Source organism: Staurois parvus, unplaced genomic scaffold (assembly GCF_062004578.1).
Source record: "Staurois parvus isolate SC_StPar_1 unplaced genomic scaffold, SC_StPar_1.0 ptg000132l, whole genome shotgun sequence".
NCBI classification, from domain to species: Eukaryota; Metazoa; Chordata; class Amphibia; order Anura; family Ranidae; genus Staurois; species Staurois parvus.
Genome location: NW_028317928.1, coordinates 1,167,149 through 1,194,683, shown reverse-complemented (window position 1 = coordinate 1,194,683; position 27,535 = coordinate 1,167,149). Strand labels below are relative to the sequence as shown.

Here is a 27,535-nt window from a genome sequence, read left to right as displayed (position 1 = left end):
TAGTTGGACGTGGTATACGTGGACAGAGGGGTGGCTGTGGACGCGGTATACTTGAACAGAGGGGTGGCTGTGGACGCGGTATACTTGGACAGAGGGGTGGCTGTGGACGCGGTATACTTGGACAGAGGGGTGGCTGTGGACGCGGTATACTTGGACAGAGGGGTGGCTGTGGACGCGGTACACTTGGACAGAGGGGTGGCTGTGGACGCGGTACACTTGGACAGAGGGGTGGCTGTGGACGCGGTACACTTGGACAGAGGGGTGGCGGTGGACGCGGTACACTTGGACAGAGGGGTGGCGATGGACGCGGTACACTTGGACAGAGGAGTGGCGATGGACGCGGTACACTTGGACAGAGGGGTGGCGATGGACGCGGTACACTTGGATTTTGCAAAAGCGTTTGACATAGTTCCCCACACACGGCTAATGTGTAAGGTAAAGTCTACGGGCTTGAAAAATCCATATGTAAATGGATAGAAAACTGGCTAAAAGATGGTATTCAGAGAGTAGCGGTTAATGATTCATACTCTGAATGGTCTCGGGGTGTCAGTGGTGTACCCCAAGGTTCAGTGTTGGAACCCTTACTTTTTAATATATTTATAAACAATATAGGGTTTGGGATTAAAAATCCCATTTCAGTCTTTGCAGATGACACCAAGCTGTGCAGTGGAATAACGTCCTTACAGGATGTCTCCAATTTACAAGCCGACCTCAATGCACTGTTTAATTGGGCAACTATGTGGCAAATGAGGTTTAATGTTGATAAATGTAAGGTTCTGCACTTGGGGGCTAAGAATATGCATGCATCATACATACTAGATGAGTACAACTGGGGGGGTCAATGGTGGAAAAGGATCTGGGAGGGTCAATGGTGAAGGATCTGGGGGTTCTGGTAGATCACAAGCTTAATAATAGCATGGAATCCCAAGCTGTGGGTTCTAAAGCAAGCAAAATCCTCTTGTATTAGGAGAGGTATAGACTCCAGAGAGATATAATTTCCCCCGGTACAAATCATTAGTATTACCTCATCTGAAATATGTAGTTCAGTTTTGGGCACCAATTCACAAAAAGAACATTGGGGAACTGGAGAAAGTGCAGAGAAGGGCAACCAAACTGTGGACACCTAACCATCACACCTACCTACCTGTACAAGGCCTGAAGTATGTGGACACTTGATCATCACACTGACCTATATGGCTCAAACTATGTAGACATCTAACCATCAAATCTACCTATATGGCCCAAAGTATGTGGACATCATACCTACTGTACCTACAGTTGTGCTCTAAAGTTTGCGTACCTTGGCAGAAATTGTGAAATTTTGGCATCAATACATGAATATATATATGACTGATCGTGCCAAAAAACTGTCTTGTATTTAAAGATAGTGATCATATGAAGCCATTTTTGATCACATAGTTGTTTGGCTCCTTTTTAAATCATAATAACAGAAATCACCCAAATGGTCCTGATGAAAAGTCTCCATCCCCCGGATCAGAAGTCTCTCCCCCCTGGAATGTTTGGCCTTGGTACACACGCAAGGTGACACACATACGTTAAAATGGCAATTAAAGGTTGATTTCCCAAATTTGTGGCTTTTTAAATTGCAATTAGTGTCAGTGTATAAATAGTCAATGTGTTTGTTAGCTCTTGTGTGGATGCACTGAGCAGGCTAGATACTAAGCCATGGGGAGCAGAAAAGAACTGTCAAAAGACCTGCGTTACAAGGTAATGGAATTTTAAAAGAGATGGAAAAGGATCTAAAAAGATATCCAAAGCCTTGAATATGCCAGTTAGTGCTGTTTTAATCACTTATTAAGAAGTGGAAAATTTGGGGATCTCTTGAGAAAAAGCCAAGGTCAGGTAGACCAAGAAAGATTGCAGCCACAATTGCTTGAAGAATTATTCAGGATGCAAAAAAGTCCACAAGTAACCTCAGGAGAAATACAGGCTGCTTTGGAAAAAGGTGGTGTGGTTGTTTCAAGGAGCACAATATTACGATACTTGAACAAAAATGAGCTGCATGATCCAGTTACCAGAAAGAAGCTTTTACTGCGCCAATGACACAAAAAAGCCCGGTGAGACCTGTCAAGGTGTTGTCAGGCATATTGTAACCGCGCTGTTTTGTGGCATTGGTGCAGTAAAGTCTTCTTTCTGACAACTCAATAATGCAGCTTATTTTTGTTCCAGTATCATCGTCTTGTGCTCCTTAAAGCAACCAACACCGTCTTCTTTTCCAGAGCAGCCTATATTTCTCCTGAGGTTACCTGTGGGGTATTTCTTTGTATTCCCAACAGTTCTTCTGGCAGTTGTCTGTAATCTTTTATGGTCTTACTTGGCCTTGGATTGTTATTAAGAGATCCTATTTTAACCTGTATGTGTTACTTTGTGTGTCTGTACCAAGGCCCAACGTTCCAGAGTATGTAAATTTTTGGTCAGGGCCATTTGGGTGATTTCTGTTATGATTTACAAAGGAGCCAAAAAACTGTGATAATAGTTGGTTTCATATGATTACTATCCTATAAAAAAAGTGGTTTTTTTTGGCATGATCAGTCATATTTTAACCACCTCCCGTCCGGCCCATGTATTTAAATGTCTGGACGGGAGCAGTGCTGGGGCGGGTGGCCATTTATAAACGGTCTCCCAGCCCCCTGCTTGTGCACGCTCCCTGGGAGAGCATGGCACCACGATCCTCCGGACACAGTGGAACACTGATCGTTGTATGGGACCTCTGTGTGAGGTCCCGATCATGTGATCCCTGATTGGCCAATCGGTGATCACATGAAGAGTAGTAAGCAAGATGTCACTTCTGACATCATTGCTTACTACGTGTGAAATCTGAATGATCACATGGTACACGGCCATTCACAACAGCCTTGTACCCATGTGACAAGCTGTGACCAATCACAGCTCTCACAGTATTTCTCAATGACTGCAAGAATGCAGCCAGAGAGAAGGTGAAATGATTGCTTTTACAGCCTTTATGGGTGTAAAAGCAATCGGTGTAAAAAAAAAACAAAACTTCATAACCCCCCACAAGCAGTACAGTGTCACTATGGTGACACTGTACTGCTAGGGTGACTGTATGTAAAAAAAAATCAATAATATAAAAAAATAAATTCTGAAAAATTATAATTTTTGGTTATAAACCAATTTTTGGGTTTTTTTTTTCTTTTTTTTTACTAAAAAGATAACTGAATAAATGTTGGCCAAGATTTATGAAGAAAGGAATACTTATTTGCAAAATTTTATAAGCAAAACACTTTTTTTTTAATTTTTGGACTTTTTCATTTATATAGCAAAAATAAAAATCCCAGTGGTGAATAAATACCACCAAAATAAAGTTTTATCTGTCTCAAAAAAATTCATACGGGTACAGTGTTGCATGACCGCGCAATTGTCATTTAAAGTGTGATAATGCTGAAAATTGGCCTGGACAGGAAGGGGGTGAAAGTGTCTGGACTTGTAGTGGTTAAATATCAATGCTAAAATGTCACGATTTTTGCCAGGGTATGCTAACTATTGAGCACAACTGTATATGGCCCAAAGTGTGTGAACACCTGATCATCACACCAACTTATGTGGCCCAAAGTATGTGGATACCTCTCCAAATGGTTGATCGGAGTTTTCAGTGACCGATGTGTATAATGTTCAGCATACAAAGCCATTTTAGACCATTGTGCTTCCAACTGTGTGGTAACAGGTTGTGGAAGGTTCTTTTCTGTCTTGTTTTCTGCTGTGGTTTGACAAGTGGGAGATGTAGGAACGGAACTTGAGTGGGTTGCACAGAGCCCTACAGAACACCTTAACATGACTTTTCAGTACAAGAGATTCTTGTCCAACTTTAGTATCTGACCACACTGTTTTCCAAAGATTTGTGACTTCTAGTAGCAAGAGGGTTGGTGGCAACTGTATAATAAATTATGGCCTTGGCTTTGGAAGGGCACATCCAGCAAGCTCATGTAGGTGTGATTGTCAGGTGTGCGCAAACATTTGGCTGTATAGTATAGGAACTTGCGCTATTTTAGACAATTGTGCTTCCAACGGTGTGGTAATAGGTTATGGAAGGTTCTTTTCTGTTGTGGTTTGACAAGTGTGAGATGTAGGAACTTGAGTGGGTTGCACAGAGTCCTACAGAACACCTTAACATGACTTTCGGCACAAGATCTTCTTGTCCAACTTTAGTATCTCACCACACTAATGTTTTATGTATAATGTTCAGTATACAAAGGCATTTTAGACGATTGTGCTTCCAACTGTGTGGTACCAGGTTATGGAAGGTTCTTTTCTGTCTGGTTTTCTTTTGTGGCTTGACAAGTGTGAGATGTAGGAACTTGAGTGGGTTGCACAGAGCCCTACAGAACACCTTTTTAACATGACTTTTTGGAACAAGCTCTTCTTGCCCAACTTTAGTATCTGACCACACTGTTTTCCAAAGATTGGCGACTTCTAGTAGCAAGAGGGTTGGTGGCAACTGTATAATATATTATGGCCTTGGCTTTGGAAGGGCACATCCAGCAAGCTCATGTAGGTGTGATTGTCAGGTGTGCGCAAACATCTGGCTATACAGTATAGGAACTTGTGCTATTCAAGCCGCATAACTGCAGTGCCTCTTCTTGTGGGGGACATGGTTGGTCTTTCCATCACACTTGACTAATGTAATGCAGCCTTGTAATTCATTGCACAATGACCTTATTAGATATGTGATATCAGCTTGTGTCCTGGTGCATTCTTATTGGAGAACTGTTGTCTTGCTTTTTGACTGATGCATCCTTTGATGTGAGCAATCTGCAATGGGGAGGTAACTTGATGATATGCAGGTGATCATGCAAATGTAGAATGAGTCACAAATTACAATCTGTACCTCTGTAGTGTAGAAAATATTAGAACATGTAATCATGTATTTATATACATTGTATATCATATATAATAAATTTTATATATATATATATATATATATATATATATATATATATATATATATATATGCTCTATATATTATTAATAATAATTATTGTGTTTGTTGCTTAAAGTGTTTTTTCTTTTTCCCCAGACCCAGGATACAGATGACCCAGAAGATGTTGACATTTCCATTGATAATGCGGCCTTTATGGATGACTTCTTTGCCCAGGTGAGAAGATGGCAACGACAAACAATTACTTTAGGCCCAACTCTAGAAATTGCAAAAAATTCCACCCTTTCGGTTCTTTCCCTCGCAGAGTTAGTTGCTTGTTAAAGCAGAGTTCCACCTGAAGAAAGAAAGTCAGCAGCTACAAAAACTGTAGCTGCTGACTTTTAAAATACAGACACTTACCTGTCCCTCGGTCCAGAGGTGTCCTCGCCACCGCTGGTTTCACTGGCCGTGTTTTCTCCCTGGCACCGGCATCTTCGGTGTGGGCACCCAGCTGTGACAGCTTGCAGCTTCACAGCCGGGTGCCCACTGCTCATGCGCAAGAAGCGTTGCGCTTTGTGAATGGTTCCCTCATCTTCTGGGACCTGTCACGTGTCCCAGAAGACTATGGGGAGGGAGGGGGAGGGCAACTTCCACTTCTGATAACCTAGGCGATCGCAGCGGGAGTGGGAGCAGGTATCTGTGAAATTCGCCAATTACTGAACCCTCTATCATTGAACTGGCACCAATTACTGCATCTTCCATCAGTGACCTGGCACCAACTACTGCACCTTCCAGCAGTGACCTGGCACCAACCACTGCACCTTCCAGCAGTGACCTGGCGCCAGCCACTGCACCCTCCGTCACTGATCTGGCGCCAGCCACTGCACCCTCCGTCACTGATCTGGCGCCAGCCACTGCACCCTCCGTCACTGATCTGGCGCCAGCCACTGCACCCTCCGTCACTGATCTGGCGCCAGCCACTGCACCCTCCGTCACTGATCTGGCGCCAGCCACTGCACCCTCCGTCACTGATCTGGCGCCAGCCACTGCACCCTCCGTCACTGATCTGGCGCCAGCCACTGCACCCTCCGTCACTGATCTGGCGCCAGCCACTGCACCCTCCGTCACTGATCTGGCGCCAGCCACTGCACCCTCCGTCACTGATCTGGCGCCAGCCACTGCACCCTCCGTCACTGATCTGGCGCCAGCCACTGCACCCTCCGTCACTGATCTGGAGTAAAATACAACATTGCCACCATTTACCCCGACTTAATGGCACTGGGCGTCACTGATGCTGCACACCTGTTAAATCTCTACCGCTGATCTGCAGCATACTATTACGCATCACTGCACCTCTGTGCACTCCTGCTCTTATTCTGTTCGATGAACAGGAACACCTTTTGCACATTTAATCCTTTCGGTAAAATACAGTTTTTATTGATCCCTGTGTCCACATTGGAGAGAGTCCCTCATTTCCTGTCCTCTGTGGCACACAAAGTGAGGTAACCTCAAAACCAACAATAAAAATGTGACCCTTTACATTTACAAAAATGTTGGCTGCAGTACAACTTCATGAAAATGTTCTATAGTTCCCCCGTTATCTGCTATCTTCTTATATTTTAATTATGATTTTTTTTCTTTCTTTCTCTCTGTAGATTGAGGAGATTCGGGTGAACATTGACAAGATCTCAGAAAGTGTAAATGAGACCAAGAAACTGCACAGCGTCATCCTATCGGCGCCTCTTCCTGAGCAGAGTGTGTAAATGTCTTTGGCTATCGTGGTGTCCTCACATGTCACCTTGCATGGTCCTCTTCTGTCCAAGTCCATGCCATATCTAATGCATTTTAGGGATAATATAAAAAAACTCAGGGTATCATTTGTTTAGGCACAGTAACAGAAAAAAATATATGGTGGATTCCAATAACGACCAGATTGTAGGGATCCCTCAAGGTTCCGTCCTTGGACCCCTACTCTTCTCCATCTATACCTCCTCCCTTGGTCACTTGAAAAACTCCAATGGCTTTAAGTATCATCTCTATGCTGGTGACACACAAATCTATCTGTCTACCCTTCACCTCACCCCTTCAGTCTCCTCTCGCATTACTAACCTACTTAGTGACATATCGGCATGGATGTCACTCCACTTCCTCAAACTCAATCTTTCCAAAACTGAGCTCTTGGTATTCCCTCCAGCCCGTGCCCCTTCCCCTGACTTCTCCATCAAAATCAATAATACAACCACCAGTCCCTCCCCTCATGCCAGGGTACTAGGTGTAATCCTAGACTCCCATCTGTCCTTTCAGCCCTAAATCCAATCGCTGTCCAAATCTTGTAGACTTCACCTCCCCAACATCTCCAAGATACGCCCGTTCCTAACCTCAGAAACCACTAAGCAACTTATTCACTCCCTTGTTATATTTCGCCTTGACTATTGTAACTCCCTCCTCATTGGCCGACCTCATCGCAGGCTATCCCCTCTTCGGTCTATCATGAATGCTGCTGCCAGACTCATCCACCTTACTAACCGTTCTGTATCTGCCACCCCTCTCTGCCAATCCCTCCACTGGCCTCCACTCAGTGTCCTCCACCCCTCTCTGCCAATCCCTCCACTGGCCTCCACTCAGTGTCCTCCACCCCTCTCTGCCAATCCCTCCACTGACCTCCATTCAGTGTCCTCCACCCCTCTCTGCCAATCCCACCACTGGCTTCTCATTGCCCAACAAATAAAATTCAAAACATTAACAATAACATATAAAGCCATTTATAACTCCACCCCAAATTACATCACCAATCTTGTCTCCAAATATCACCCAAACTGTACTCTTTTCTCCTCGCACGACCTCCTGCTCTCTAGCTCCCTTGTCACCTCTTATGCTCATCTCCAGGACTTCTCCAGAGCTTCCCCCATTCTCTGGAACTCTCTACCTCAATTTATCAGACTATCGCCTACTCTGCTCACTTTTTTTTATTCGATCTCTGAAAACCTATCTCTTCAAGGAAGCCTATCCTGCCCTCAGCTAATAATGGAATCTTCTACTCCTAAAACCAGTCCATCCCCCACAGTCACTACCTTTTGTACCACTAACCCCTCCCTCCTAGATCGTAAGCTCCAAGGATCAGGGCCCTCCTAACCCTCTTGTATTGAACTGTATTGTTGCTGTATTGTTTCCCGTTATATTGTAAAGCGCTGAGCAAACTGTTGGCGCCATATAAATCCTGTATAATAATAATAATGACCATCTTCCAAAAATGCTGTTTGCCTGGCTTTTATGCCTCTGGTTTCAGAGTCACTGAGCTGAAACAAGTTTGGAGATCAGAAAAACCAGAGATCTAAAATTTTTATCTGCATATTATTTCCTGATTAGTCAAAGTGCTGAATAACGAAAGTCGGCATGACAGCCAAGCAACTATTATTTTCTAAACCAGAAGTCCACAGTGGCAGCCGCCAAATATGCTTAGACTAGATCCCCTTAAAAATGTATGTAAACCCTAACAGTGTTTTTGTTATCTGTTCAAAAATACTTGTTGGCCCTGCCAGAAATCCAGTGAGCTGAGAACTTCCTTCATGTTCTATAGCCCTGTGCTAGGGGCGGCAACACTGCTTCTCCATAGAGAGCCGTCAGTGAGCGTTGTCACCTTTGGAAGGAAGGTAATGAGATAAAAGTAAAGAAGTCTGAAAGAAAACTAAAGCAGCTACTACAGCTAAAGACCAGTAAGCTGCAATAAATAAATGATTGTTGTTGGGTTTTAGATGCACTTTAAATCTTTTGCTGCCAGGACCGGGATTTTGTGTAAATCTAACAAGCAGACTCCTGCCTGTCGGGTGGAAGCATTTCGGTGGCTGTGATGGCACCTGATTGCTTCCACACACCCTCAGAAATGGTTCCCCCCCCTTCCCGCACGTGCCATATGTTCCGGGCTCCACTTGCCTATCTGCAGGATTAGGACCAACAATAGCAGGTGTCAGCGGATGGAGAGGAGATGTGCGGAGTGTTTGACATCCCTTTCAAGGCCCCATGTTAGTTTCCCCAGCCAGTTTGGCAGGGAAAAAATATATTGCAATGCAATCTGCATTGCATTACATTCAGTGGAACACAGGAGCCAACCAGGGTCTTTTAGACCCTAGATGTCTCATTAAAGAGAACCTGTCACCAAAAAATCAACACATAGGGGACTTTGTCCCCTATGTGATGGAAAACAATGTAAAGTTAAAAAAACAAAATACTTTTAAGATGTAAAAAAAAAGTTACACCCAAGCACTTAGGGCTCGTTCACACTTGACTGTTTTACCAACGCTTGCCAAACGCCCCTATGGCGTTTGGCAAACTTTGGTCTGGCGTTTGCGGAGCGGTTTTTTAATGCTCGGCAAATGTCGCATGCGCGGTTTAGCGGAGGTTGCTAGGCATTTGCAGAGTGTTTAAAAACGCCCCCCAAACGCCTATAATGAAGTTTGAATGGTGTTACCGCTCCGCAACCGCACCGCAAACGCCGGCCGGTCATTTGCAGAGCGGCACCATAGACTAGAATAGGAGGCTTCAACGCCTCCTGACTCGACCAGAGGCGTCCGTTTTGCCAGGACGGGATGCTAACGCTCCCGTTAGAACAGCACCATGTGCTGCAATGTGTAGAATTGTCCAAGGCGTTTGGGAAGCGGTAAAAACGCTTCCCAAACGCCTCTCTGCTGCCTGCACACAATGCTAGTGTGAACGTAGCCTTAAACTCCACCCCCACCCCACATAAGCATATGCAGGGCCATGGATATGCAGTCCTCCTCTACGGGGCCCAAGCTAGCAGGGGGCCCAGGCAGCTGGGTGAATCTGATGTGGGTAGGGAGGGTGAACAGCATGGTGGGTGGGGGAATTACTGGAACCGATCCCCTATATGGTTCCCTCTGCAGCAGCTGAAAGCCGACTTCTCCTCTTCTCTCCCTCCATCTGGCTTTCAGCTGCTGCAGAGAGAACCATATAGGGGATCGGTTCCAGTAATTGCCCCCCGCCGCACTCATCTCTCTCCCTGTGAACCATATGATGCCCCCCTGTGTACCCCCACAGTGCTGCCGGCTTCCCTTCTCTCCTTCCCACAGGCAGCTGCAATCGCATAATAGGATCCTTTTGGATGGAGAGTGGGGGAAGTGTCTGGTAAATGTCACATTTTCCACCCCCTCCCTTTCATGAATGAACACAATCAGTGATCAGTACTGATCACTTGCTGTGTTCATTCATAACTGAAGCCTAGTAGACTGTATTTTTTTTTTTGGGGGGGGGGGGGGGCTGTCAGGTTGGCTGTATGGGGCTCCATGGTTTCTCTCAGCAGCCTAGAGCATGTGCAAGCTTAAATACACACATCGGGGGCTCCTACGCATGAAAAGGGCGATTTCGATACACATGTTGCATATTGACTCGCACGCTGGAGTGAGAGCAATAATTCTAGCACCAGACCTCCTCTGTAAAGCTGAACTGATGACCTATAGGGGGCTTTCATTTCACAATACATCCTATTGGCCTGTGAAGTTGCCCATCCTATTATTGACCAATAGGGGAAATGTCTATTCTTCTCACTGTCCTGCTTAGTTGAAGGTCCTTTTTAAAAGCTGAACTTCAGGCCTGCTGCTCTATGCCTACTGTATATAAGAACTGCCAAAGCTTTCGTAAATCTGGGATCCAGACCAGGGGTGGACTGACAACTCGAGGGGGGGGGGGGGGCCATTAGATGACCCTGGTACCTTTCATAGGCTTTTTGGGGTGTGGTTTGAGTGTGGGCGAGGACACGGGTCCAATGATCTTCTATTGCCAGGGGGCTCCATGAACTGTCAGTCTGCCCCTGATCCAGACATTTCTACTAGAGAGCCGACCTCCCCTGTAGCTAGAACACTGCATCAGGATTCCGATACAACCCCAGCCTGCTGATTGGACAGGGAAGGATCATCTCCCTACTGTGTCCTCCTATCACGGTGTCCTCTATCAGCACTGTGCTCTGACTTTGATCCTGATTGGCTCACCTCCTTTTCCCAGTCTGAGTGCTGTAAAGTCGGGGTTTATTAGAGGGTGATGTAAAGACAGATAGAGGTCCTCGAAATACGTTTAAAAAGATATTCAGTTATCGTTTTAATGATTACATAAGTGCATTGATGCGTTTTTGTTTTTTTTAGACCATTAACAAATTACTTTCCTGATTTTTCAGAAACAAAGGATGAGCTGGAAAACTTAACCCTGGAGATCAAGAAAGCGGCAAATAATGTCCGGTCCCGTTTAAAGGGTGAGTACCACTTGATAACCGGATTAAAGAGATTTCGCTGTACTTGGAGGAATGGGTATTAAATGAAACGCGTAGGAACACAAAAAACAGAATCTGTCTCACAACTTCTAGTTACCTGGCAGTCTCTGAGTTAATCACTGCAATACCAGCACTTTCACCCCCTTCCTGCCCAGGCCAGATTTCAGCACTGTTGCACTTTGAATAACAATTGCGCGGTCATGCAACGCTTTGAAAACCAAACTAAAATGACTAGTTGTGGACTCAGCCAGGATTGGTGGGTTTTTTTGTGTTACATTCATGTATTAAATAATAAGGCTGGTGGTCAAAAAGCACATGAGTGACTAATTCAAACAAAGACAGCTTTAAAAGCAAATCAAAAACACCACACCCCACAGGTCTCACCTAGTGCTCCCTTTTTGGGGGGTACCAATAAGGCATAGATAGACATCAAATTCTCTCATATTGCGCAAAAGTGCTTGGCATATAGAATTGCAGTATTAATGACTTTAAATCCTCATCAAAGGGAAGTTCCTCGTGTCATTCCCTTATGCCCCTCAGGAAAGTTATGTAATGCAACAAAGATGGTTTGGGCCCCGTGAAGAGAGAGTGCCGTGTAGTCCAGCGCAGGATATCCTGTGTACGCTTGCAGTAAGCACTGACCTCCCGCTTACACTAGATAGGTGACCAAATAAATCCTGTAGGGGGCAACCATTAAAAGGCCCAAACGGAACGCCAGACCGGATAGGTGCATGCAACACTGTACACAAATATAAATTTAAATTTTTTTTCGTTGTTGAGACAGAGCTTTCTTGTGCTGGTATTTAATCACCATTGGGTTTTTATTTCTTACTAAACAAATGAAAATTTTGAAAAAAATGTCTTGGTTTCTGTTAGAAAACTGCAAATAAGTAATTTTTCTTCTTCACTGACGGGCGCTGGTGAGTCTGCAGTGATGGGCTGCTTGGGAGGCTGCAGTGATGGGCTACTTGGGAGGCTGCAGTGATGGGCTGCTTGGGAGGCGGCAGTGATGGGCTGCTTGGGAGGCGGCAGTGATGGGCTGCTTGGGAGGCGGCAGTGATGGGCTGCTTGGGAGGCGGCAGTGATGGGCACTGATGAGGAGGTGCGCAGGAGGCGTATTTTGGGAGGACATCTACGGACACCCTTCCAGGACAAGAGAGCCGAGCTGTAGCCGTCTAACTATGGCGTGGTAATGAGATAGTTATTGACCTGGGGAAAGCATGTAACAAGTGAAGATGTGCAGATGTGTTTTGTCGATTATATAATAACAATCATGACTTTGAACATGGATGACGTTTTGGTTCACATATAAATCTGTTTTTTTTTTCTCTGGATTTTAAGCCATGGAGCAGACTATAGAACAAGAGGAAGGGCAGTCTTCAGCCGACCTTCGAATACGAAAGTCCCAGGTAAGGGGTGGAAGAAGTAATGTGCGCATTGCAATAGTATTGTATGGTCATTCCTGAAGATCTTGCCCGAGGTTGTCTTCTATTGACAGGATGAGACAAGTTTCTATTTCTGGTAGTAAATACCAGGCTCATGGTCCCTTTCCTCTGATTAACAAGTCTAATTTTTACTAGTAAAATACTGGAAACCCTAGATCAGTGGTCTCCAAACTGATGCGCCCCTTTGCCTGCCTTTATCCGGCCCTTGGGGCACTTTTCCTCCTACTGATATGAGATTGTTCTGCCAACTGACATAAACAATGGGGCGGCCATTTATTCCACTGGCACCGACAGTGGGGCTCCATTTATTCCACTGGCACCGACAGTGGGGCGCCATTTGTTCCACTGGCACCGACAGTGGGGCGCCATTTGTTCCACTGGCACCGACAATGGGGGCGCCATTTGTTCCACTGGCACCGACAATGGGGGCGCCATTTGTTCCACTGGCACCGACAATGGGGGCGCCATTTGTTCCACTGGCGCCGACAATGGAGGCGCCATTTGTTCCACTGGCGCCGACAATGGGGGCGCCATTTGTTCCACTGGCGCCGACAATGGGGGCGCCATTTGTTCCACTGGCGCCGACAATGGGGGCGCCATTTGTTCCACTGGCACCGACAATGGGGGCGCCATTTGTTCCACTGACACCGACAATGGGGCGCCATTTGTTCCACTGGCACAGACAATGGGGCACTATTCCTCCCCCTAATACCAAACATGATGATGCTTACTCTGATGCCAGAGAATATTCTAATCCCACTGGTTTCAGTACGGCCCCCCTAAAGTCTGAAGGACAATAAACTGGCCCTTTGTTTAGAAAGATTGGAGACCCCTGCTCTAGATGGGATTTAGGGTTGCCTGGGCTTTAACTCTCCAAACTCTCTCTTAAATAAAAATGGTTGTGAACCATCCCTCAGGCTTGTTTCCTTTATCTTCACCCGATGATACTGCGAATAACACACTTCTGTCCTAGGGTGACACCACAAGCACTCGCACGCTGTATTTTATTTATAGAGGAATGGGGTTGTCATTCTAGGACAGGCCTACAGGACACCTCCCACTCTTCTCATATGGGGAAGTGTGTTGCATAGTCCACAGAGAATTGGAAGCAACGCTTTACTGATTGTTTTCAGCAGACAACACTGAATGTTCCAAGATTTCTGGCAGGATCAATATTTTTTTTTTTTCTCTTGCACTTTATAAAAAGGTTTAACGACACACTTTAAGGCTTCAGTCACATAGCCGCTGGGGCCCATAGAACATGATTGGGCTGAGTGTTAATGCATATTGAGCCGCTTTGTTGATGGGGGAATCAAGCGATTTTTCTTTCCTGCAACCCTTGGTGGAAGAAAATTGCATCATCTATGGCCTGCTTTACTCTTTTTGTCTTCCTGGCAGCAGAGTTTGTCCTGTCATCTCTACTTACTTTTTCACCCTCCTTAACCACTTCATGTCCGGACACTTTCACCCCCTCCCTGTCCAGGCCAATTTTCAGCGCTATCACACTTTGAATGACAATTGCGCGGTCATGCAACACTGTACCCGTATGAACTTTTTTTTTTTTAGCATTCTTTTGAGACCAATAAAACTTTATTTTGTTGGTATTTATTCACCACTGGGATTTTTATTTTTTTTTATATATAAATGGAAAAAGTCCAAAAACTTAAAAAAAAAGTGTTTTTCTTTTAAAATATTGCAAATAAATAATCTTTCTTCATAAATCTTAGCCAAAATGTATTCAGTTATCTTTTTAGTAAAAAAACAAATTTGTTTATAACCAAAAATTATAATTTTTAAAACTTTTTTTTACTTTTTTTTTTTTTTTTACATACTGTCACCCTAGCAGTACAGTGTCACCATAGTGACACTGTGCTACTTGTGGGGATTATGAAGATTTTTTTTTTTTTTTTTTTTTTTTTTTTATACTGATTGCTTTTACACCCATAAAGGCTGTAAAAGCAATCATTTCTCATTCTCTCTGGCTACATTCTTGCAGCCATTGAGAAATACTGTGTGAGTTGTGATTGGTCACATGGTACAAGGCTGTTGTGAATAGCCCTGTACCATGTGATCTCTGTGATCATTCACAGATTTCACACGTAGTAAGCAATGGTGTCAGAAGTGACATCTTGCTTACTACTCTGCATGTGATCACTGATTGGCCAAGAGGCTTGCTATTGGGGGCACTTGGTATGGGTGAAGAGCCAGGAGCACCAGCGGCAGACCCAAAAAAAAGAGGATCAGGGCTGCTCTAAGCAAAACCATTACACAGAGCAGGTAAGTATAGCATGTTTGTTATTAAAAAAAAAATAAAACACAAGCCTTTAGTATTACTTTAGCTAGTTCATCATTTTTTGCTTTGCAAGACCGCTTTGGTCCTGTACCATCATATATGACTGTGGCAAATGAGGTTTAATGTTGATAAATGTAAGGTTCTGCACTTCGGAGCTAAGAATATGCATGCATCATACATACTAGGGGGGACTACATCTAGGGGGGTCAATGGTGAATGATCTAGGGGGGTCAATGGTAGAGAAGGATCTGGGAGTTCTGGTAGAACACAAGCTTAATAATGACATGCAATGCCAAACTGCGGGTTCTAAAGCGAGCAAAATCCTCTCTTGTATTAAAAGAGGTATAGACTCCAGAAAGAGAGAGATCATATTACCCCGGTACAAATCATTAGTAACACCTCATCTGGAATATGCAGTTCAGTTTTGGGCACCAATTCACAAAAAGAACATTGGGGAACTGAAGAAAGTACAGAGAAGGGCAACCAAACTGAGAAGAGGCATGGAGGAGCTCAGCTATGAGGAAAGATTAGAAGAACTGAATTTATTCTCGCTTGAGAAGATGAGATTAGGGGGATATGATCACCATGTATAATACATAAGGGGGATATGATCACCATGTATAATACATAAGGGGGATATGATCTCCATGTATAATACATAAGGGGGATATGATCACCATGTATAATACATAAGGGGGATATGATCTCCATGTATAATACATAAGGGGGGATATGATCTCCATGTATAATACATAAGGGGGGATATGATCTCCATGTATAATACATAAGGGGGGATATGATCTCCATGTATAATACATAAGGGGGGATATGATCTCCATGTATAATACATAAGGGGGGATATGATCACCATGTATAATACATAAGGGGGGATATGATCACCATGTATAATACATAAGGGGGGATATGATCTCCATGTATAATACATAAGGGGAATATGATCTCCATGTATAATACATAAGGGGGGGGATATGTTCTCCATGTATAATACATAAGGGGGAATATGATCTCCATGTATAATACATAAGGGGGGATATGATCTCCATGTATAATACATAAAGGGGGGATATGATCTCCATGTATAATACATAAAGGGGGGATATGATCTCCATGTATAATACATAAGGGGGGGATATGATCTCCATGTATAATACATAAGGGGGGATATGATCTCCATGTATAATACATAAGGGGGGATATGATCTCCATGTATAATGCATAAGGGGGGATATGATCTCCATGTATAATGCATAAGGGGGGATATGATCTCCATGTATAATGCATAAGGGGGGATATGATCTCCATGTATAATACATAAGGGGGATATGATCTCCATGTATAATACATAAGGGGGATATGATCTCCATGTATAATACATAAGGGGGGGGATATGTTCTCCATGTATAATACATAAGGGGGAATATGATCTCCATGTATAAATACATCAGTGGTTCATATAGTGAACTCGGTGTAGTTATTCACCCTGAGGTCATCATAGAGGACAAGGGGGCACTCTTTACATCTGGAGGAAAAGATTTAATCTCCAAACACAGAAAGGTTTCTTCACAGGAAGAGCTGTGAGAATGTGGAATAGACTCCCTCAAGAGTTGGTTGTGGCCAGCTCAGTGGATTGCTGTAGGAAAGTCCTGGATTCTTTCTTGGATATACAGAATATAACTGGACATAACATTTATAGGTTAAGTTGATCCAGGGAATATCTGATTGCCTCTTGGGGGATCAGGAAGGAATTTATTTCCCTGCAGGAGCAAATTGGATCATGCTTTGCTGGGTGTTTTTTTTTTTTTTTTTTTTGCCTTCCTCTGGATCAACTGTGGGTGTAGGATTAAAACTTTTTTTTTTTTTTTTGTGGTTGAACTGGATGGACTTTTGTCTTTTTTCAGCCAGACTAGCTATGTAGCTATATATGATGACAGTTGTCGGCAAAGTCTGAATAGCTCGCCTCTCACTCTCTCTGCAGCACTCCGTCCTGTCGCGGAAGTTTGTGGACGTTATGACCAAGTACAATGAAGCTCAGGTGGACTTCAGAGAGCGAAGTAAAGGAAGGATCCAGAGGCAGCTGGAGATCAGTGAGTTATCCCCACCATGGTTGTGTTTTGTGGTTTCCCTTGTTCATGAACAGATTTAAACCCATTGGAGATTGTCCAGTATTTAGGTAAGTGGAAGCAATGTACTGATTGCAAAAAAGCAGCCAGCTGGAGGAGAAAAAAAAAACAAAAAAACCCAAAACGTGCTGGTTTGACCTCTCCACTATAATTTTGTTTTGGGGAGGGGGGGGGACAGGGGCATATGCTTAGTTGAACCATCCATTGGTTTATGTATAACAGAAAAGTCCGATCTGGGTTTCTGTGTTCCCAACGATGGCCACGTACCTCCAGATCCACCACCCATGTTAGATTTTCATCTGCGATAATGCAGATAAGAGAGCTAAGGACTCCGATGGAGAATGGGGGGAGGGGAATCTATTGAATTTCCTCAAGAGATATAATAAAAGAAATGGGTGATTCAGTTCATAAGTATGTGCCTATGAATGAGAAGTTATTTTTGAATGGGCTGACTATTTATTTTTTTTATGGCACAAATATATTGCATTCCATTTTTTTTAAAGATAATTAACCACTTGAGTACCAGCCCCTTTTATTTCCAGGCAGGGGCGGACTGACAACTCATGGGGCCCTCGGGCAATAGGGTATCATGGGGCCCCTGTGTCCTTGCCCAAACTCAAAAAAGCCTATGAAAAAGGTACCAGGGGCATCTCATGGGGCCCCCTACTGACCCCGGGCCCTCGGGCAGTGCCCGAGTTTCCAAATGGTCAGTCCGCCCCTGTTTCCAGGCCATTTTTCAGTTTTCAGTGCTGTGATAGTTTACTCGGTCATGCAACACTGTCTCCAAATGAGTTTTATATCATTTTATGAGACGGAGCCTACATTTGGTGGTATTTAGGTTTTTCACCATTTTTTTTCACCCATTCTATGCATTAAGGTGCTGCGAAATCCACCCCCAGCCTCCCCCATGCTTACCTGGGCCCGATCCAGGGATGTGCATGAGATCAGCGGCTCTCGCCGCTGTCTCTCTCCTCCCTGGCAGATTGATAGCAGTAGGAGCCATTGGCTCCTGCTACTGTCAATCAAATGCTGTGTCGAGTGAATGGGGCCAAACCGCCCATCCTGTGTCAATGGCCACAGGCAGGGCAGTTTGAGAGCGAGCACACACGGGTGCCCCCATGGAAAGTGGCTTTCCATGGAGCCACTTCACAAAGCGGAGGATCCTGGAGCGCCAGTGGGGGACCCCAGAAGAAGAGGATCAGGGCAGCTGTGTGCAAATCTATTGCACAGATCAGGTAACTATGACATGTTTATTTTAATTTAAAAAAAAAAAAAAGCTTTAATATCATTCACTTTAATAACCCCTGAGGTTTTTTTTGTTTTGTTTTTTTTACATAAAAAGAAAAAAAAAAACCTGTTTCTCTTTTTTTGCTAAAATCAAAATGCCAGAATAGTACGTCCTTTTTTTTTTTTTTTTTTTTGAATGAAGAAATGTTCCGTTACTGAGAGGGTTAGGGCTCATGTACACAGCAGCTGATAAACTCACATTTAGGAGCTGTTCAGCATTTTTTTTCAGCAGCCCCTGAACTCTCCCTAATGTTTTCCTATGTGTCCATGTACACATCGCCGTTTACAGTCGTTCTTTTTAATGCAACAAACTTGCGTTCAGACGTCGATTTTATCAGCGTTTCAAACTCAAAACGCATGTAAACGCATCTAAACGTGGCAAATCGCATTTATAAGCGTTTGAATTTTTTTTTTTCACTCTTCCAGTTCCCGATGCTGTCCAGAACCTTTTTTCATCATGAAATATGCATGCGTTTTCAAGGTGCCCAGATGGACAAAACACTGAACACAGGATGTTCCTACCAAGCTTGTCACACATTGTAATGACCAATTCACACCTCAGACCTCTCCCACCCTTGGAAACAAAAGATATGTTAATGTTTTTTCTGCGGTTTTTACACATTTTTGATGCATTTTGCTTTTTAATCTGCCTAGCAACAAGAACAAAAGCATAAAAAATGCATCAAAAACACATTTGCAAAAGCGCCCCACACAATGCACTGGAGAAACAGATCAAACGCTAACTGCATAGGTGTGAGCCTTGCCTTATAGAATAGGGGGGAGGCTGAAATAGTTTTTTTCTTTTAAATCCCTATAGTGGGGCAGCACAGTGGCTAAATGGTTAGCACTTCTGCCTGGTCATTGGTTCGAATCCCAACCATGGCACCACCTGCCTGGAGTTTGCATGTTCTCCCTGTGCCTGTGTGGGTTTCCTCCGGGTACTCCGGTTTCCTCCCACACTCCAAAGACATGCTGGAAGGTTAGTTGGCTCCTGTCTAAATTGCCCCTATTATGTGTATGTATGAATGTGTATTAGGGACCTTAGATTGTACAGCCCTTGAGGGTTAGGGACTAATGTGAATGTACAATATATATGTAAAGTGCTGTGTAAATTGATGGCGCTATACAAGTACCTGAAAAAAATAAATAAATAGTCGCTCATCCATCCATTCTGTGTCCATAATCCTGTTTATAAGTGGAAAGGGAGGGATCAGCATTGTAAATGGTACCATGTAATCGCTGTGATGACCGATCACAGCAATCCCAGCCCTTCGGATCAGTGTGAAAGTAGCCTAAATGCAATCTGTATTCAAAGCCATTTCAGGTGCAGCTGCTGTGCGATTTGTATGCAGGTGCTGGTTGATTCCATTGTGATTTTACAGGTAACCAGAAAATATCAAGGCTACAAACCCTGGCCGACTTCTGGAAATACGAATTCCTTGGTTATCAGGCAGGTTATGGGCCAGTGACTCAAAAAAGCATTGCGGCCTTTGCCAGCCAGGCAACTAGCATTTTCATACAGCCATAGATCCCAACCTCCAGATTCCTTTCTTTTGGTGGCAGCAAAGCAGCTTTGTAGTGGGTGGGAGAGAAAATGAAATTAAACGGCTGCAGCATTGGCTGGTCTATACGGGGTATTTTATATATCATTGCGATTCTGACTTCTGTCTTTTGGCATCTCTGTTTTCCCTTCAAGCTGGCAAAAACACAACAGACGATGAATTGGAGGAAATGCTGGAGAGCGGAAACCCCAACATCTTCACCTCTGGGGTGAGTCTTTTATAAAGGGGACCTGTCACATACAGATGGCTTCAGCCTGGATCCTGCACATTCCAAATACTGTGACTTGCAGACATCCATCATTCTGTATGTTCACCTTTTACTGTAGGTTGCATTGACTTTTGACCCAAGGCGTTGAGAACCTTCCATTTCCTGGAAAAAATATGTCCTCAGAATGGCAAAGATGATGTGCCAGGTGCAGATCTGTATCTTGGGATTCAGATGTCACTACTTTAACTGAAAGCTGAAATATGGTGCAAGGGAAGCCACCATCAACTGGGCCCTTGGAGGGGCCTGGGGGCCAGCCTCCTTCCCACCGACTATAGACCCAGGGCTAAGGAGACCACAAGGAACCTTTTCCCCAAGAGGGTTAGGTCACTTCCCTGGGTACCTGACTGGCAGTGAATTATTCCGGCTCTCCTTTCCATGAAATTAGGCTGGAGGGCCGTTTATCGGCCGAATTGTCAGCTGATAAACAAAAAATCGGTCGGCGCCGATGCTGCCACCATTGTCCATGAAAAAGTCAGTTTTTCGTTTATTTTCTAGCATGACCGATAAAAATAAATGAGATCCACGAAAAGTGGGCGGGCCCCACTAACGGCGTGAATATCGGCCCATTTTTCGTGCAGACGAAAATTTGGCCGATAAATGACCCGTCTATGGCCTGCATTAGGAAACTTTATTTTCTGTTCCAGGTTTCCCCGGCATCAACTGTTTGTTGTAATTAGGTTTAGGTGATAAGCTTTCCTTTTTGTTTAATCACCTCCAGAGTCCAGACTGCTTGATGCCAGGAAGAAACCCATTGCTCTATTGTGTTTGATTGTTTATTTGTATATGTAATGTATTTTTTAACTGAGACTTCTAATGTATACCATACCTGTCTAGGGGGAAAGTTTTTGTGTATAAATGCTGTGCTGTGTGTTTATAAAATCAGTCCTTGTTTTACTCCAACATCGGATCTGTCTGATGCTTGGGGTAAATTTGCAATATTCTGGTTCCAGAGTGGAGGAAGCTGTAGTTTGGTGGAGATACCCAGTTGAGGTGTCAGGCAGTCCATCACATACAGTTGTTGCTGTAGGTATTTGTTTTTCCCATATGAGGAATATTTTTTTTCTTTTTCAAATCTTCCATCACTGCTTACATATTGTCTCATCCAATGAGAAGTGGATATGGGCATATCCATCCAAATGTTCTTGGATATCACTAGGCCCCAGTTGTATAATGGAGGGACCTAGCAACTCTTCATTAATGGTTGAGACACTCAGCCTAAAGCTTATGTCAGAGTCGATGGGTATACTTGATCCCGACCCTAGGAGTGCAGGATTCCTGTTTGGGGAAGGTATGTGATTTTAAAAAGTCCATTGGTAAATCCGCCACCTACATACATCGTTCAGCCACAATATTAGAATCACTGGAAGGTAAAGTGAAGAATAATGATGATCTCGTTACAATGGCATCAGAAAGTTGGTGTGATATGTTAGGTAGCAAGTAAACACGTTGTCCCTGAAGTTGGTGTGTTGAAAGCCAAAAAAGGGCATTGTAGTTATTTGTGTATGGGGATGCGTAGCCATAGGCTAGTCAGGGTGCCCATGCTGACCCGTGTCCACAGTCAAAAGCACCTTCAATGGCCACAAGAGCAGTGGCGTCCCTAGAGGGGGTGCGGAAAAATGTCACCAGCGCACCGAGGATCACCAATATGGGTCCAAAGGTTTTAATGAACGACCACATAGTTACAGCAAGGCAACGTTTTGGATCTCGCAGGACCCCTTCATCAGGCATGAAGGGGTCCTGTGAGACTCCGAAACGTTGCCTTGCTGTAACTATGTGATCGCTCATTAAAACCTTTGGCCCCATATTGGTGATCCTCTGTGTGCTGGTGACATTTTTTCTTGCTGATTTTGTTCGGTTCCAGCCGACGGTCGCCGCAGCACCCACTTATACACACAGCCATTTTTACCGCAGGAACGTGTGCGTTTGGATTGTATACTTGCCAAGGGGGGTGTGGGCCGTACCGGATGACACCATCACGGGGTGCAGGAGCAGGATGCCAGCAGAGCTTCTGGGCTCTGAAGGTCCTGGCCAGTTATTGGGGTAATCCTGAATTCCCGGCACAGGGACCGCTGCCCCCGGTGTAGCGGTAAAATGAGTATCCTGGACCCGTGAAGATATGTATCCCCTGAAGCAACTGCACATGTGCCGATTTCAGGCCGAAGAAGCCGATCTCCGACTTTAGCACAGAGCTGGCACAGTTAACCCCTTACAGGCTGCAAACTGCTGAAGCTGATCCAGCAGATCACTATGGGTTTCAAGATCAGTTCACCCCATATAGGTTCAACCTGATCTTGCAACCCATAGTGATCTGTGGGATCAGCTTCAGTGGTTTGCAGCCTGTAAGGGGTTAACTGTGGCAGCTCTGTGCTAAAGTCGGAGATCGGCTTCTTCGGCCTGAAACCGGCACATGCGCAGTTGCTTCAGGGGATACATATCTTCACGGGTCCGGGATACTCATTTTACCGCTACACCGGGGGCAGCGGTCACTGTGCCGGGAATTTTTACGGGATACTCATTTTATCGCTGCACCGCTGCTTCCTCTCTGGAGGGGTGATACCACGTGTTACCGCACCGGGTTACACCAACCCTAGGGACTCCTCTGCACAAGAGCATCAGAACTGGACCACAGAGCAGTGGAAGAAGGTGGCCTGGTCTGATGAATCATGTTTTCGTTTACATCATGTGGATTTCTGGGTGCCTGTGTGTTGCTTACCTGGTAAAGAGATGGCACCAGATGCATTATGGGAGGAAGGCAAGCCGGGGGAGGCAGTGTGATGATTTGGGCAATGTTCTGCTGGTAAAGCTTGGGTCGTGCCATTCAGATGGATGTTACTTTGACACGTACTACCTACCTAAATGTTATTGCTGACCAAGTACACCCCTTCATGGAAATGGTATTCCCTGATGGCAGTGGCCTCTTTTAGCAGGATAATGTTCCCTACCACGCTGCAAAAATGGTTCAAGAATGGTTTGAAGAAAACATTAACAAGTTGACTCCGCCCCCAAATGCTCTGGATCTATCGAGCATCAGTGGGATGTTCTGGAAAACCTAATCAGATCTTTGGAGGCCCCACCTCGCAGCTTACAGGACTTAAAGGATATGCTGCTGACCACTTGGTGTCAAATACCACAGCGTAGCTTTTAGTGGTCTAGTGGAGTCCATGCCGCATTGGGGTCAGGACTGTTTTGGCAAGAAAAGGGGGACCTACTCAATATTAGGTGTGTCATCATAATGTTATAGCTGATCAGTGAATACAAAATAACTGTTTTTAGAGGAGCCTTTCACTGGTGTACCGGAGATGCACTATGTGGACACCTAGCCATCACACCAACAATCCTAATCCATAAGTTCAGCTGTTTGCAATGATTGCTATTATTACTGCTTGCACAGAGCCCTGAACTCAACCCAATTGAGCATCTTTTGGATGATTGCAAGCCAGGTTAAAGGAGGAATTAAAAGGGGGTAAATAATCATACTCTTATAAACAGACTTCACTGGTTTATTCAGCAAAACAATAGTTGTCTCATTCAATGTGAGTATCTAACCTCACAAATGTTCTTTTGACTAAATGAGCACAAATTCCCCCAGATTCACTGCACATTCCTATGGAGAGCCTTTCCAGGAGAATGGAAGAAAGGGTGGGAAGATCAACTTCATATTTATGGCCATGCTTTTGGAATGGGATGTGGAACAAGCTCATATAAGGTGTGACTGTAGGTGTCCACAAACATTTCACCATTTAGTGTAGGACATAGCGATAAAGAAGATGTACACCTTAGACCTAACTAGCTACCAGAACGATCTGGTATCTGTAGCCTAATCACATCTGTTAATCTTTCCTGTAGATAATTAATGACTCGCAGATTTCACGCCAAGCTCTGAGTGAAATTGAATCTCGTCATCGGGACATCGTACGGCTAGAAAGCAGTCTGAAGGAGCTCCATGACATGTTCATGGATATCGCCATGCTGGTTGAGAACCAGGTAACCATCATGGACAATATGGGGTTGGTGAAGACCACTAAATAAATGACACAACAGGGCCTTGAAATAGGAGATTAGGAGTACTATATAAACTGTTTTATGTTGATCTTAAATCACCCTAACGTGGCCTCTATAAAAGCCATTTGATTTCTCAGTTGTGTCCCATTTTCTGTCTTTAATGCTTTGCTTGGAGACTGAGGCGCGACCTAGTTAAGGTAACTATAATCTCCTCTCTGGGACTTTTGCCTTCATCTGAAATCCCTTCTGTTTGTCCAGGTGTACTAACCCATCTTTTGTACCCACCACAGGGGGAGGTGACTGATAACATAGAGATCAATGTCATGAAGTCAGTGGAACATGTAGAGAAAGCTCGAGAAGAGACAACCAAAGCTGTGAAATACCAGAGCAAAGCGCGCAAGGTGAGGGTGGGAAGACCAATAGACAATAATGCAACTGACCGACTTTAGATATAAAATCTGGTATAAGGATGCCGTTGAGGGCTACAAATGACTGGACACAGTTCTATGATATGACACTGCAATATCAAATGTGTTTTTTTTTTTTTTTTTTTTCTAATCTCGCATTATGTCCTGCTTACTTCTTGTACAATTCCCATCTTTTAATTTTTACTTCTGCCATGAACATTTCTTACTGTGTGTCTTGCTTGGTGTGCTCTATGCTTTTGTTCCTTTTGCGCTGTTTTATTTTACTCTTCCCTTTCCTCCATTTAAACCTTTCTGGTTTCTACCACGGGTTTACCTATGCTTCTTCTCAAACGTTGATCTCCTTCTCATTTCATTTTGTCCACCATGCTCTTTTACTATCTTTCCACTTTTTTTTTTTTTTTTTTTCATCCTGGTTTTAATACTGTTATGTTTAATACTCATGTCTTTACCAACCCATTTTCTCTACTTCCTACTTTGTGTTTTCCTATGCTTTTGCTCAAAACGTCTACCTAAATCTCAACTTTCAAAACCCAACCTTGCTTTTCCAATGTTTTATCTACCGTTTTTCTTTTTTAATTTTCTTAAAACATGCGTCAACTTCATCATTTTACTTTACATTTAATATTCTGCCATGGGTCGATGTGCTTGAACTCTTCTGTCTCATGCTGTATGTTTCCCCTTTCTATAATGGCCCAAACTTGTCGTCTCCAAAACTCTAAATACGTCATTTAAACCTCTCTGGTTTCTACCATGGGTTTACCTATGCTACTCCACAAACGTTGATCTCATCCTCATCACGTTCTCCCCACCATGTACTTTCACTATCTTTCTACTGTTCTCAACTTTTTCATCCTGGCTTTAATACTCTTATGTTTAATCATTTCTTTACCAACATTTTTCCTCTACTTCCTATGTTGTGTTTTCCTATGCTTTTGCTCAAAATGTCTACCTTACTCTCAAAACCCAACCTTCCTTTCCCGATGTTTTATCTACCATTCTCTCTTTTCTGATTTTCTTCAAACCTACTCCAACTTCATTTTCTTTACATTTAATATCCTGCTATGGGTCAATGTGCTTGAACCTAACTCTTCTGTCTCGTGTTGTTTGTTCTTCCTTCTGTAATGGCCCAAACTTGTCATCTTCAAAACGCTAAACATACTTCATTTTCAAACTTTCTATTCCTAATTCTTCATGGCCTTCTGTGCTTTGATTTTCTTTGAGCTATATTATTTCTTCTCTTTTCTCTTCTCATCTCCTTTTCTCGCCTCATTCTCTTCTCTTCTCATTTTGATTTGCCTTATTCTCTTCCCGCCTCTCTCTCTTCCCGCCTCTTCTCTCTTTTCTTCTCGTATATTATCTTCTGCCATGTCCTTTCTCTCACTCTTCTTTTACACTTACCACAATCCTTTTTTCTTGCAATCCTTCAACAACATACATCCCTTAACCCATTCCCATACTTGTGTCTTGGCTTCCTTCTGCTATTTGTCCCCCATCCCTGTCTTTTCTTTTTTCTATACCTCTTTCTTTCTTAAGGGTTCTCTTATAGACCGTATAGAAAATAACATGGACGAGTCAGTAGGTTTTGTCGAACGAGCTGTGGCCGATACAAAGAAAGCTGTAAAATACCAGAGTGAGGCCCGGAGGGTGAGAAGAACCACTTAGATTGCTCAGTAGTAACTTGAGGCTTGGCACCCTTGATGTACCCCAAATAGCAACCAGATCCCTGCATATAGTTATGCTGTGCTGGTAGTGCATTGATTTAGATGCAACTGCTTTTGGTTACCTTACGTTGATTTTTTAGATTTAGAGTTCACATAGATGTGACTGGGCTCATTTATAAAAAATGGAGGAAGGAAAATGAGAGGGTGTGGTCAAAAACAACAAATCAGAATCTAGTGGTAACTTTCTGAACTGGAGCATAAAAATGTTGAATTCTGTGTGGCCTGGAGTCACACAGGAGCAAGCAGATGAAACTGGGCTTCTGAGGTGGTTCCAACCCTTTAGGAGACCATTGAAGGTCTTTAAAAGGTCTTTTGGATAGAGTGGAAAAAGATAGAACCTTTATCAGGTTTTTATTGTGGTGTGTGTCCCTGTTTTTGGAACATGTGCTCTTACAAGACAGTGATCAATGGGTCAAAAAGTAAGGGCAGGGCTGCACATCGGTGATTTTTGCTATAGCAGTCATCAACTATAATTACCCTGTAATCACTGTAGTAGCAATCAATCACACAAATGCTACACTTTATTGTTCCCTATGTGTAGGAATTGCTGGTGATCACTGTAGCAGAAATCACCCATGTGTGGTCAGCCTGAAACTTCCTATCAGAGACACCGATGACAATAAAAAACTTGAAATGGATCTAAACTCATCCCTACTCAATCTACAACAATTAAAACAAATTAGCTGGTATTGCACTTTAAAGCCTAACTGCAGGCTTTGAACTCCTCCCCTGCTTTCCCCTAGTGTACCCCCCCCCCCCCCCCCCCAACATTTGCAGATGTCTTCAGGCCAGTAGGGTCCTCTTAAGAGCTGAAGTAAGAGATCCCCAATGATCCAGAGAATGGCATTACTGCCATAATAATGTCAGAACTGCTCTCTGCATCATTGAGCTGTACAGGGCTGAGTGGTCCATGACACCCTGCATTCCCAGTATGTTCCTAGGCTACCAGGTTAGAGGCACTGGACATTATTTATCCTGGAAGATTATGGGCACCTTGTTGTGGGGAAAAAAGCACAGCAGGAGACTGGAGGTGATTAATGCTTTTTGATTACAATAATGGCAAATTTTCACTTTAATGTATATCGATGTGACCATGAAGTGCTGAGGGTTATGGAAGGTGGGCCAAATTGGTCATTGTGGTCAGTCTGTCGTTTTTCCTTTACTCCAGTTTTCATAAATAAGACCAGAAGTAGCTCTATATTGTGCATCCTTTATGGTTT

General features: G+C 43.9%; 1 protein-coding gene across 2 annotated transcripts in view; it reads left to right on the top strand.

Moving 5' to 3' along the window:
* The window catches only part of LOC149466122 (syntaxin-3-like), an 88,316-nt gene that overhangs the window by 41,439 nt on the left and 19,342 nt on the right, over positions 1-27,535 (top strand). Inside the window, exons 2-9 of one of the 2 annotated variants that reach the window (XM_089672872.1) lie at positions 5,054-5,131; positions 6,550-6,649; positions 11,076-11,150; positions 12,510-12,577; positions 16,903-17,011; positions 20,031-20,104; positions 24,011-24,148; positions 26,128-26,238. In XM_089672872.1, coding sequence (XP_089528998.1) covers positions 5,054-5,131; positions 6,550-6,649; positions 11,076-11,150; positions 12,510-12,577; positions 16,903-17,011; positions 20,031-20,104; positions 24,011-24,148; positions 26,128-26,238 — 753 coding nt within the window. Of the gene's footprint in view, positions 1-5,053; positions 5,132-6,549; positions 6,650-11,075; positions 11,151-12,509; positions 12,578-16,902; positions 17,012-20,030; positions 20,105-24,010; positions 24,149-24,456; positions 24,568-26,127; positions 26,239-27,535 lie in introns of both variants that reach the window. The other variant, XM_089672871.1, reaches the window with a different exon arrangement.